Source organism: Rhipicephalus microplus, chromosome 1 (genome assembly GCF_043290135.1).
Source record: "Rhipicephalus microplus isolate Deutch F79 chromosome 1, USDA_Rmic, whole genome shotgun sequence".
Lineage (NCBI taxonomy): Eukaryota > Metazoa > Arthropoda > Arachnida > Ixodida > Ixodidae > Rhipicephalus > Rhipicephalus microplus.
In genome coordinates, this window is record NC_134700.1 from 55,800,465 (window position 1) to 55,812,871 (window position 12,407).

Consider the following 12,407-nt stretch of genomic DNA (forward strand, 5'->3'; position numbering starts at 1 on the left):
TCTTACCCGAGTACCTATTGTAAAAGGGTTTAACTGCACAAGAAAAATCAACGTTTGAAAAATGTTTCAACCAGTGGTAATCCAGCCTGTTTAGGTATGCGAAGCTAGTTTTTAGCTGAAGAAAAAAAAAAATTGGGAGACCCTTAAGTTTCGCCTTTCAAACCCTTTCGAATTTATCTTTAAAGCTGTGCAACAGGAAGTCCATAAGCTTTAAATGCATATTTTTATTCACATGCAAAGAGAATGCAGCGTTAACAAAAAGACGGACGGGAACAAGCCAGCAACGCTATTCCCAGAAAACAATGGGTGCGCCGAGTTGAGAAGCTTCTCAGCGTGCTACAACTGGCAGAGTGTGCTTCTGTAAACTTAACGGTTATAATGCGACTTCCAGTGCGTGATTACGGAGCGTGCTCTACGCGCTCCAACTCTGAGATGGTGCACAAGAGCTTGCGCATGCTACGGCTTTCGGAAGAATAAAGTCTTTCGGCCTCATTTCCGATGAAAAGTTTTTGTTCCCCACTCGTTCCTACCATGAAAGGAACACAATATTTGTGATGTAATGCTTTTGTGCCTATCCCAAGTTTCCTCTTCACTGCTTTGACGCTTTCTCCGCTTTTCAGAGCGTGTTCAATTCTCTCCATGTTATACCTTCTTACATCGGATACCTTACGCCTATTAATCAACTTCGAAAGCTCTGCCAGTTCTATTTTGTCTGTTGTACTTGAGACTTTCATGATTTGACCCTTCTCAACGAGATTCTTCGTTTCCTGGGTAAGCTTGCCAGTGTCCTGTCTAACTACCCTGCCTCCAACTTCCACTGCACAATCGGATGTATGCACTAAGGGACAAAGAAGGCAAAATAACTACCAATATGGATAGGATAGTTAAAATAGCGGAGGAGTTTTAGAGAGATCTGTACAGTAGCCGGGACAACCACGACTTTAATACTATAAGAACTAGCAGTAACCCAGATGACACCCCACCAGTAATGATAGAAGTCAGAAAAGCTTTGGAGAGCATGCAAAGAGGCAAAGCTGCTGGTGAGGATCAGGTAACATCAGATCTGCTGAAAGATGGAGGACAGATTGTGTTAGAAAAACTAGCCACCCTGTTCACGAGGTGTCTCCTGACAGGAAGAGTACCAGAGTCTTGGAAGAACACTAACATCATCTTAATACATAAGAAAGGAGATGACAAGGACTTCAAGAATTACAGGCCGATTAGCTTGCTCTCTGTAGTATACAAGCTGTTTACAAAGGTAATTACAAACAGAGTAAAGAAAACATTAGAATTCAATCAACCAAAGGAACAAGGAGGACTTCAAACAGGCTACTCAACAATCGACCACATTCATACTATCAATCAGGTAATAGAGAAATGCTCAGAATATAACCAACCACTACACATAGCCTTCATAGATTACGAGAAGGCGTTTGATTCAGTAGAAATATCAGCCGTCATGCAGACACTGCGGAATCAGGGCGTCGATGAAGTATATATAAACATTCCTGGAAGAAATCTACAGGGGATCAACTGCTACCATAGTGCTTCATAAAGAATGCAACAGAATACCAATCGAGAATGGTGTAAGGCAGGGGGACACAATCTCCCCAATGCTATTTACCGCGTTCTTACAGGAGGTTTTCAGAAGCGTAGAATGGGAACAGTTAGGGATAAGAGTTAATGGAGAGTACCTTAGTAACCTGCGCTTCGCCAATGACATTGCATTGCAGAGTTACTCGGGGGACGAATTGCAACTTATGATTATGGAGTTAGACAAGGAGAGCAGAAAGGTGGGTCTTAAAATTATTCTGCAGAAAACAAAAGTAATGTACAACAACCTCGGAAAAGAGCAGCACTTCGAGATAGGTAATAGTGCACTTCAAGTTGTAAAAGACTATGTCTACTTAGGGCAGGTAATAACCGCGGAGCCGAACCACGAGATTGAAGTAACTAGAAGAATAAGAATGGTGTGGAGCACATTTGGCAAGCACTCTCAAATTATGACAGGTAGATTGCCACTATCCCTCAAGAGGAAAGTATATAACAGCTGTATCTTGCCAGTACTTAGCTATGGAGGAGAAACCTGGAGACTTACAAAGAGGGTTCAGCTTAAATTGAGGACGACGCAGCGAGCAATGGAAAGAAAAATGGTAGGTGTAACCTTAAGAGACAAGAAGAGAGCAGAGTGGATTAGGGAACAAACAGGGGTTAAGGATATCATAGCTGAAATCAAGAAGAAGAAATGGACATGGGCCGGGCATGTAGCGCGTAGACAGGATAACCGCTGGTCGTTAAGGGTAACTAACTGGATTCCCAGAGAAGGCAAGCGGGTTAGGGGGAGACAGAAGGTTAGGAGGGCAGATGAGATTAAGAAGTTTGCGGGTATAAATTGGCAGCAGCAAGCACAGGACCGGGTTAACTGGTGGAACATGGGAGAGGTCTTTGTCCTGCAGTGGACGTAGTCAGGCTGATGATGATGATGATGATGCTTTTGTGCCACTGAAAGCCGTCCGCAGAAATTGCTGTTAAGCTAAGCTCTAAAGGTGACGCACTCGAGCTCACTCAAAAGTATTCCTGTAGTGTTCGGAGCGTGCTAACTTAACTTGCCCATTTTCCTCTGCTGGCTTCACTGCAACATACAAGAGATGCATTTCAGAGAATCATTAGTACCAAGGTGAGCACACCACTATATGGTTTCCGTCAATGCTTTGTGTGAAAATGTCCTTTGCTCCCAGTTTTCTAGCTGAAGAGTAGTGCAACAATATGTCATTTTCGCAAAAAGCACACAAAATGTCTGACAATTTAAAACGACAGATTGAGCAAGAAAAATAACAGCATAAACAAACTGCAAGTTTTATCAATATTTTCATGAGGAGAAAAGGCGTTGGAGACTCTGAGCCAGAGAATGAAGATGGAGACAAGGCCGCGCAACATCAAGGAACGATGTCATGCAGTCTTTGCCTTCATCTTCGATAGCGTTATCAATAGAGAATATATTAAAAAAGTTTTAAAGTGAACTGTCTGCCTTGTAAGACCTCTTAACATTGGCAGCAAAGCAGTCAAATGTAGAACAAAAAACATTATGCGCAGTTCAAATTAAGGAGGAGCAATAGTGTTAGGGTGATTTACATTCATACATGTACAAAGAAGTTGGCGAAACTAGTCACTTGTGTTATCGTCCCAGTGAAAAAACTTTCCTGCTAGCAGATAGGCACCGGGTGTACAGGCCTAGCGTGCATAGATTAGCACATGCCAATTTAATCAAGGCAACTTGAGCACAGATGAGTATTGGAGACTTTTGCCGACTTATACCAAGTCGTTCACGAAGTAGTAAGTGTCGACAGTGATTCAACACCATTCAGACATCCACAAATAACTTTATTGAATGCCACGAGAACTGCACACTATCACCAACAGCAGCAGAACAAACAATGAGGCTGCACTGCCTAAGACGGTAGCTGCAAGCCCTTACAAGAGGTTCCACGCTCTACATACACACCAGTAGCCCTACTTACCAACTATTCTGCCACTGCACGCAACAGTGAGGCAAAAGCACATTATATCTACAGTTGTCGGCAACTGTGTATTCTGAATGGCATGCTGACTGACACCGTTAAGTAAGGAAACAATGCAAGAGTGCCTTCAGAGTATTGGCTTCCTGGGCTCTTCTCTAGAGCAAGGCCTACAGTCTTGGGTACCGGGACTAGTTGGTAAGATGTCGCACTTGAGCCAAGAGTAGTTTGGCTTCAGACCCAGGTGGGAATATTTAGTGTACACAACTACGCCACAGTACAGCCAGTAAGTGGCAAGGGGACAGGCGCGTTGATCACACAAAAATAAGCTGCGTGACAGAGACGCTTGATTGTCATCGCATTTTGAAACCTAGCAAGGCCCCCAGTCTGTGGAAGAGCACCAAGAGTGCACCTTGTGTAGCACAACCAGCCTCTGCAGTCAGGCCATCAGTTTTGAGCTGCCTGCTTATGCTTGAATCAAATCAGTGGGCTGTGTGCATCTATATACCTGAAATTCCGCACTAAACCACAGCGTGGCACCAACTTCCTGGAAAACAATTTGCTGCCATTCCACGCGCAAAAGATCACAGTGATGCAACAAAGATTTATAAAATGCTCGTATAATTTGTAACAAAAATAAAAAATAATCTTCACAGAGCTGAGAGAATGGGCTCTGATACTGGCTGTTGCCTTCAGTTGACATGGGGGCAAAAATAGAAATTACATTTGACAAGACACTTCGTGCAAACGAAATGGCTCCCCCCCCCCCCCCCCCATTATGTTTGGAATGTTGAGGTGGTGTGGGACTTGAGAGCAGTCGAGTTGAAGAGGCAAGCACCTTGGGTAAATCGCCTAGTGGCATCAGAAAGGCCAATGTTAACAACAGCATTACGATCGTCCAGAAAAACAAAAGCCATCATCCGGGCAAATCATCAGCACAAACAAAGTAAACGGTTCGCGAAAAACTCTGTGTTCGATGCATCGAAATCAGAAAAACTATGAAGTAAAAGAGCCAGTAAAGACATGCTTCCTTCATATATATATATGTGTGTGTGTGTGTGTGTGTGTGTGTGTGTGTGTGTGTGTGTGTGTGTGTGTGTGTGTGTGTGTGTGTGTGTGTGTGTGTGTGTGCGTGTGCGTGGTTTTGCTGGGCAATGAAGTCGGCAGAGGTGTTATTCATAGAAACCAATGAGAAACGCAAAATAGAGAATGAAATTGTTAGACATACTAAAGAAAAAAGTATGATCTCAATGAAAAGAACAAAACGCAAACACCGAGCATGTCATTCGGCTCGATCTTCCACTCCCAATTCTTGCCTGCTCTTATGTGACCGGATGAGCGGAAAAACCAGAGGTTGATTTGCAAGTACGGGCACAAGTAGGACACGATGGCTAGTGCACAACACGCAATGGGTTGTCCCAATGGCAAAGTACCAACAACAGTTCTTGTAACCGAGGCAGTGGTGGCACAGTCCGCGAGGGGAGGCACAACACCAAAGGATGGGAGTGCAAATAAATAGGCATCCGCTGGGGCGCCCAACGCGCTGCTCTGTAACGTTGCCTCAGTTTTGGTCATAGCCTTCTGTCTCGGGAAGCACGTACGAGATGTCGTCCCACGGGTGGCGGTACAGGCCCTGCCTCAGCCGCTTCTGGTCCAGGTAGTGTCCTGATGGATTAGAAGCAGTGTGAATTTCCAGTGAAATTCCCCAAATAACTGCACATTCTACCCGAAAATTTACAGGCACTAACATGGAAAAGGAAGTACACATGGAATGCTGCAAGCCAGTGCTGTGTAGAGTAGTGTGGGATACAATGATTCAGGCATTCCACATGTTTCATTCACACGTTCCACAAGTGAGAAGCACATGCAGGTGCAACTTTTTCCTCCTAGCTGCAAGCAAGAAAAGACACTACTTCACTTGAGTGGACAATTTAAAAAATAATTTGCAAGAACCATGTGTAATTAAACCATTTGGCCAGTTGCACCAGCGAAATTTAAATTTGTTGTCTCGGACTTCCTCTCTTTAGGCACATCGAAACTTTGTTGAAGTAAAATGTCAGCGATATAAGCGTGGCGCACACGAATTTTTTTGCGGTCTTGGCCAATGCCTGTTCACCTGCAATGTGCTAAAATATAGTGCTAGTAGTGAATGACACTGCAACTTTCTACTCCACAGATATGGCCAGGTGCTGCCCACGTGGCCATCGCAAGCGAGCAGAGGGAACTCCTTATGCGGCAGTAGTTATAGAACTTTCTGGCCTTAGGAAACCTCGACAGTGATGCTAAGAATCTAACTTTAGACTCGTGTAGTTTTAACAGGAGGCATCATGATTCCTCCTCCTCCATTTTCGAATAAGACATCTTCGAAACGGTGTTAGGTGAGAGCAATAGCAATAGGTGTATACAATGGCAAACAGGTGAGGCTTTTTTAATGCAGTGGTGGTGGTTCTGTACGCACCCTGTGAGAGACAAGCTGCAAACATGCACACGACTCAGCATGGTTTGCCAGTTCCACTAGTTTCCCCGAAGGCAGGGCTGCTTCTCAATGCGAATTCCATTTTTCTTTGCAACAACCATGAAATAAAGCGGGGATTCTGAATATTATACACAGTGTAACAAAGTAATTGTGGTTCGCCTAAACAGTAGCAGACTACTTACAGCAAGCCAAAGAACTCATTTGTGCGTACGAATGCTTGTTCATCAGGCACAGTAACATACTACATGCAACTTTACTACATTTAAGGGGGGGGGGGGGGGGGTGGCTTTGGCATCGCGACATATAGCCAAAAAATTGATTCTTTTAAAACCTCATTTTCACATTCTGTGACCTCTTTTATATCTAATTTCGAAGTTTCATCCCTAGAAACAACGTAGAAACCTAGCGCCGCCATCTTTGTCTTTATGGCTAGCGGGATTCTTCCATTTCAAATTTGGCACCACAGCCGGCTGAACCAGGAAAGAGCAAGTGCACAGCAAGCCAAAGTTTGAAAGTATCACGACAGTTTCCGATTGGTGACACGTGTTACGCGACTGTGCGGCGGCTCCCCATTGGTCACCCCTGCAGTCGCTTGTAAAAATCGGCGCAAAGGTTGTCTGCTCTATGCACTGATAGTGCTGACGGGCTGCTTACTGCGAGTGTTTGCAACTTGTTGCGGCTTGGTCTTGAGATCGCATCGCGCTGAGATAAGATTGGCGCTCGTGAGAGAAAAACGTCCAGTTTGGCAAATCGCAGTTTTGAAATCGGTTCCCACATGCGATCACGGACCGGCGATCGTTCAAGAAATGCTAGACTGCGCAGCGATTTGGTGCTCATAAGCCGAAGCCGCCGATGGCATGCGGCACGACGAGGACTCGCAGCCAAGAACAAGCACGTACGAAGCATCGTCCACGAGTATCGACGAAACTGTTGATATGCCATTGGAGCAGTGCTTTGTGCTGTCAAAGGAAACATCCGTTTGTTGTTCCGCGCAGGCTGCAGACATTACGGATGCTCAGCCTAGCACTTCGCGCGAGAGTGCATCGTTGCGGATGATCAGCCAAGCACTTCGTGCGAGAATGTAGACATCGTGAATGCTCAGCCAAGCACTTTGTGCAAAGATTTAGACATCGTGGATGTTCAGCCAAGTATTTCACGCGAGGATGCGAAGTCGTCTACCAGCACTACCAATAGCACCATTCGGGCCCCGATTAGAGCGTGGTTTCACGTCAGCGGAGGCATCTCGCGAACGCGCCGTGGCTGTTCAGGAGTCTCCAAGAGCAGTGTCTGTGATGGAGCGCGAGATGTTACTGATGGACAAAGGAAATGAAAGTGACATCGAAACAGAAGACGAAGATGAGTTTTTAATCGCGCTTTAATGTGGCCCTGAATGGTCTGTTAGGCAGTGCCCTGTGCCCGCAGTGCCCTGTGCCCGCAGTGCAAAGAGCCGGGACTCAAGATGAAGCACGGAACTAAGCACGGGTTAGCAGTAAAGATGGTGCTCACCTGCACTGCTTGCGGCGTGGACGGGGAAAATGCGTGGTCATCACCGCAAGTGAAAAACAGCAAGTCACTTGAAGTGAATAATTGGGCCATGCAAGCTATAAAAACTACTAGAAAGGAACCAGATGCGCTCAGAAATTTTCGGTCAGTGATGAATGTATCACATAGGGGAATTCACCACAAGACTTTTCAAAGGCATCTCAAGCGGAAATTTCTGCCTGCTGGCCCAGCAGCCGCAGAAAATGTGTTTTCCGACGCTGTTGCAGCCGTTCGCGATGTGTACAACCAAATGGAGGGAACACCCACCAAGAATGTCACGGTAATGTACGGCGCGACGTGGATGACACGCGGCCACGAGTCTTACATAGGCGTGGGCGCGGTCATTGAGTTTTACACTGGACTAGTGCTTGTCACTGTTGTCCTGTTAGATTACTGTCATAGATGTGCTGTGGGCCCCAAAGAAAGTGACGACGGCTACACTGAGTGGAAGGAAGCGCATGTTTGCCAGAAAAACACAGAGGCAAACTCAGGCCAAATGGAAGTCGAAGCAGCCCTCATACTGTTTCGGCACTCACTAAAAAAAAAAAAAAAAGACCTGCTCTACACAACTATTGTTTGCGATGACGACAGCCACACTTTCTTAGCTCTGTGTCAGACCAGACTAATGGTTTCTTATCCCTGAAGAAAGAAGATTGCATCAATCATGTTAAAAGAAGGATGGGCACAGCCCTGCGGACCATCGTCACAAAAAGCAAGAAAGACCAACCTATTGGCGGAAAAGGTGGCCTTACACAAAATTTAATCAATACACAATCAATCAAAATTTAATCAACTGACTGACTACTATGGCCAAACCCTTAGGCAGCATGATGAAGTGGAGGATATGCAGAGAGCAATCATGGCTATGTTCCACCACACCACTTGGACTGACAGGATCCACACCACGAACTTTGCCTCCCAGGTCCTGATAGCTGGTGCAGACACCGGGCTGCAGAAGCTATAGGTAAACCACAGCCACCCCAAAAGTACCACCTGGGACGACACGTTGCTCCTGCCCTGCTGCCTGTGTACCAGCGACTTTCGGACCACAGCTTCTTGAGCGGTGCCAGGGTAAAAAAACTCAAAATGCTGCTGCACTGAAAGCCTGCACTCAATTATTTGGTCGATCCTGCCAAAAGACGAGAATGCCTCATTGATAGCTGCAGAAACTGCTGTCAGTGAAGCAATCTGCTGGTATAATGCTGGGAACTCCATGCCTACACTCAACTATGGATATCTCTTGGTCTCCAACCTGGACACCATGCATGGAGCAGCTGAAAAAGATATAATGCGGAAAAAAAAAAGGCTGGGAAAGCTCATCAGGCAAAAGGTCAGAAGGCCAAGCGACGCCGAACTGCGAAGGACACTAAGGGCTACAACCATCGTGCATTAAGCATGTAAACGTGACACAAAAGCTTGAACCTTATTTTCTCAATACCGTTTCTTTGGCATGTAGCTGAGCTCGTGGAGCAGATATCTTCGCAACTACTTCACAGATTTTTGTTCAGTCTGTTTTTGTAATGATCCTTGAACTGTGCTTCAGGGGGTTGCGTTTTTATTTTTCAATTTAGCTTTTTAAAAACTTTTGGTAGGGTTTCTTGCTTGTAGTGCAAATGTGCTCATTGAAGTATCAGTAGAGAAAACATGAACTACAATTTTTAGTGTTGCAAAAAAATTTATTTTGAAAACGCAGCCCCCTTCAGCATACATTCGCCTCTGCACACATTGTTTACATACTCATGTTATTTTTTTTTAACTACCCCAGTAATAAAATTATTTGTTTTTCAGGAAGTTTTTGTGATATCTTGAAATTTTTATGAAAGCATATTGAGGTCATTCTTAGTCTCTGTGCCAATTTTCATCAAGGTCTGACGAGAAAAAAGAAAGTTCGTTCCAAAAGGTACATCCCCCCTTAACATACTACATAAAGCCTTTCTTGACAGCAATGTGCACGCTACAGAACCAAACCACATGGCTGCTACCGCACCAAAAAAGTAGTACTGAAGTTTAACGATAATTTTCTCATTTGCCTTGGTGAAACAAATGCAGCTTTATTTCTTATGAAAATAAAACAATTTAAACAAATTGTAGGTAAAAAAGAGCTATTGTGCACCTTGCAAGAATGCTTTCATATTCTTTTCATTTTTTAGACAGCACCACTTTTTCAGCCCATCTATTTTCCAAGAAAACATGGCATCCGCGACAGTGTGCAAAACCAAAAACAACTACAAGCTGTTGTGCTACTTGTAGAGCAATACGAGTATCAAGAAAAGTTGTCATGTACTATAGCTTTTTAGATTTTGAAGTCCTACAACACACTGTTCCCACTCACCAATGAATCCAATGGTGCGGCCAAGCACGAAGAGTCCGTTGAGGGCGCCCATCTCAATGTAGTCCTGAGCTTCCTCCGGCGTGAAGCAGCCACTGCTCCGCAGGAGGTCAACGACTGCCACTCCAATTAGGCCATCCACATTAAGGATGAGGTTTGGCTTCTGCATTCATCCACAAACAAGGCGTCCATTCCAAGTTACCGTGTTGCCACCACTTTATTGTTGCTTCAGCGATTATGTATTTTCACACATTTAGATGAAACATGAGCCATGACTTTATGAACACAATACCATTCATCTTTAAATGAATTATTCTCAAAACTTTATTTTATCACATTTCCAATAAGTTGGCTTTATAACCCTACTCAATGAAATGTGACTGAATTCTCTGTACATCTATGTGCAACGAAGGCAATTTTACCATTATAGCAGGCTTGTGCGAATAGTGAATATTAGGTTTGATGCAAATAGCGATATAGTTCAAATAATTTCGAATCAGATTCAAACATTATACATCACATAGTATAAAGAAAAATGGGCATATTTGCCATGATCTAACTAACCTGGACAATATTTTTATAAACTAAAAGCCTCTGCAAATGCCTTTTTTTTTTGTTAAAAAAAAGTGGGGGCAACCTACTTTAAATAGTAGCCTGATTTGACTTTTGGGAGAAGTCACGTGATAACCTGTGAAATATATTCAGTGATGTTATTGGCCGAGGCCATTTTAGAGCAGGTTTTCGGAGCTGCGAGAAGCGCCTTTTGGAGCTTAGAAAAGGGCTTTTGATGCAGCAATAACTGTAATTTAGAGAAAACAAAAAGTATTTTAGAGTCACCAAAAGTGCATTTTAGACCAGGCAAAAAAAAAAAAACAAGCAAATAAGAGCACAAACAAAACCAGGGAATAAGACTGTTGAGACGCTAAAGGGTCAATGCTGAGTGAAAAAACAATCTGTGACAACTAAAACAGCCGAATAAAGCGTAACCGCGTATTGTGCAAACTTTTCTTACTACCATTCATAATCCCATGAAAATTCATGTATGCACACACCGCTTATTGCGCAGCCCTCAAGACAAGAGACTAGTTGCAATGTGGCTCAGATAAGCGAGGTAATGAGACTGCGCTTCTCAACAGAGGTACGCCAGCAGAGGAGAGGCAGAAACGAAGGTGCTACGAAGGAGGGGACGTGGAACAAACTAACAAAGAATGGTGTGTGGGAAAAGAACGAAGGAATAAATCAAAAGGAAGAAAGTTAGCAACGTAAAGCTTAAGTAATAGCGAAGCTGGTTGACCTTAGGTGCTTTACGTGGCCTCTTGGCTGGTGCTATGTCTTCACTTAGTGTAGGCATAGTGGAACCACAGCCTGTCAACCATGCAAGAAAGTCTAAACTTCAGTGACAGAACTAACAAGCAAATCTGGCGAGGGCCTATTGTCGCTGGTACTCTTCTAGCGCCACGACAAGTAAGCCCAGTGCAGTGACTGTCCGAACCGTCTCCTCTGATGGGCGTGGATTGGCGGCAGCGGCTGCTCTTCAGTGCATGCTCAGCAGGGTGGAGTTGGTGGTGAACAGCCAGCGCAGCTGTGATATGGCCCCGTCTAGCAACCACTGCTGGCATAAGCAACGACTCGAAGTTTCTTTTTGCAGACACCCAACGTTTTGTCAAGCTTCACTCTTAAAAAAAATGCTTTCCAGGCGCGCTGCGTGAGGACGGGTTGTCTAGGCATCGAAAAAGGCTTTCCTTTGGTCACTTGCCGCGCGTTTCACATGCTCCATGCTGAACAGCCGTTCATGTCAAAAAATGCCCGGCCATATAGTGCAATTTCAAGTGTGTTACCTGAATTCAGTACACAGTGAAGGCACTGTTGCGCAAATGAAAAACTACGATTTGGGCACTCTCGCCATTCCCACAAGCAGGCGGGCTTTCATTGACGCAGCTGTTCTCCCGACCCTGTACCCAAACTTGGTTTCACACGTGCAGCCTTCAGCTAAGCTCGCGAGTGCGATCTCATTTGTCCCCAATCTCGTGCTTTCTAGGGCAAATTTCCGGAGGGGGAGTGCCACACCAATTGAAATGCAAGTCCGCAGGCTAGACCTAACGAGTGCTAACCGCATAACCGTCCCATCGATAACAGCTGCGGATGTCCGGTTTGGTGCAGAGACAACGAAATGCTTTGCAGTAGGTACATTTTGAAAGAGGGAGATATATGAAAACAACTTTTACATTATGTTTACCAATAGTTTACAAAAACGAGGGCATGCAAGGTGCACGTGCAACATTCAATTTGAGGTTCGCGGTTGCCAATGCTCCGGATATTGCGCCTCAGGAAAGCGGAAATTTTGTTGCTGTTACGCAGAAAAATTTGGTGTATAAACGAAAAGCTCTCGAAAGTTAGTCAGCGACTGTCTGCAGCAGTGCTTATTTTTCTGGTTTCGTTTTGTCGGCACAGCAGGTCTGCGAACGGGAACTTGTTTTTTAACTTGTGCAAATTTTAGAAGGTAAGAAATTACTTCTCTGCCGCACGACTAAATTGTTGAATGGCA

At 44.6% G+C, this 12,407-nt stretch overlaps 1 protein-coding gene across 5 annotated transcripts in view; it reads right to left on the reverse strand.

Moving 5' to 3' along the window:
- Nucleotides 1-3,360: 3,360 nt before the first annotated feature.
- ATPCL (ATP-citrate synthase) overlaps nucleotides 3,361-12,407 on the reverse strand; it is a 208,168-nt gene continuing 199,121 nt past the window's right edge. For all 5 annotated transcript variants that reach the window (XM_037430039.2, XM_037430041.2, XM_037430045.2 and 2 more), the window contains 2 exons: nucleotides 9,866-10,025; nucleotides 3,361-5,180 (listed from right to left, as the gene is read on the reverse strand). In XM_037430039.2, the coding sequence (XP_037285936.1) occupies nucleotides 5,077-5,180; nucleotides 9,866-10,025 (264 nt within the window). In that variant the 3' untranslated portion in view covers nucleotides 3,361-5,076. The remainder of the gene's footprint in view (nucleotides 5,181-9,865; nucleotides 10,026-12,407) is intronic.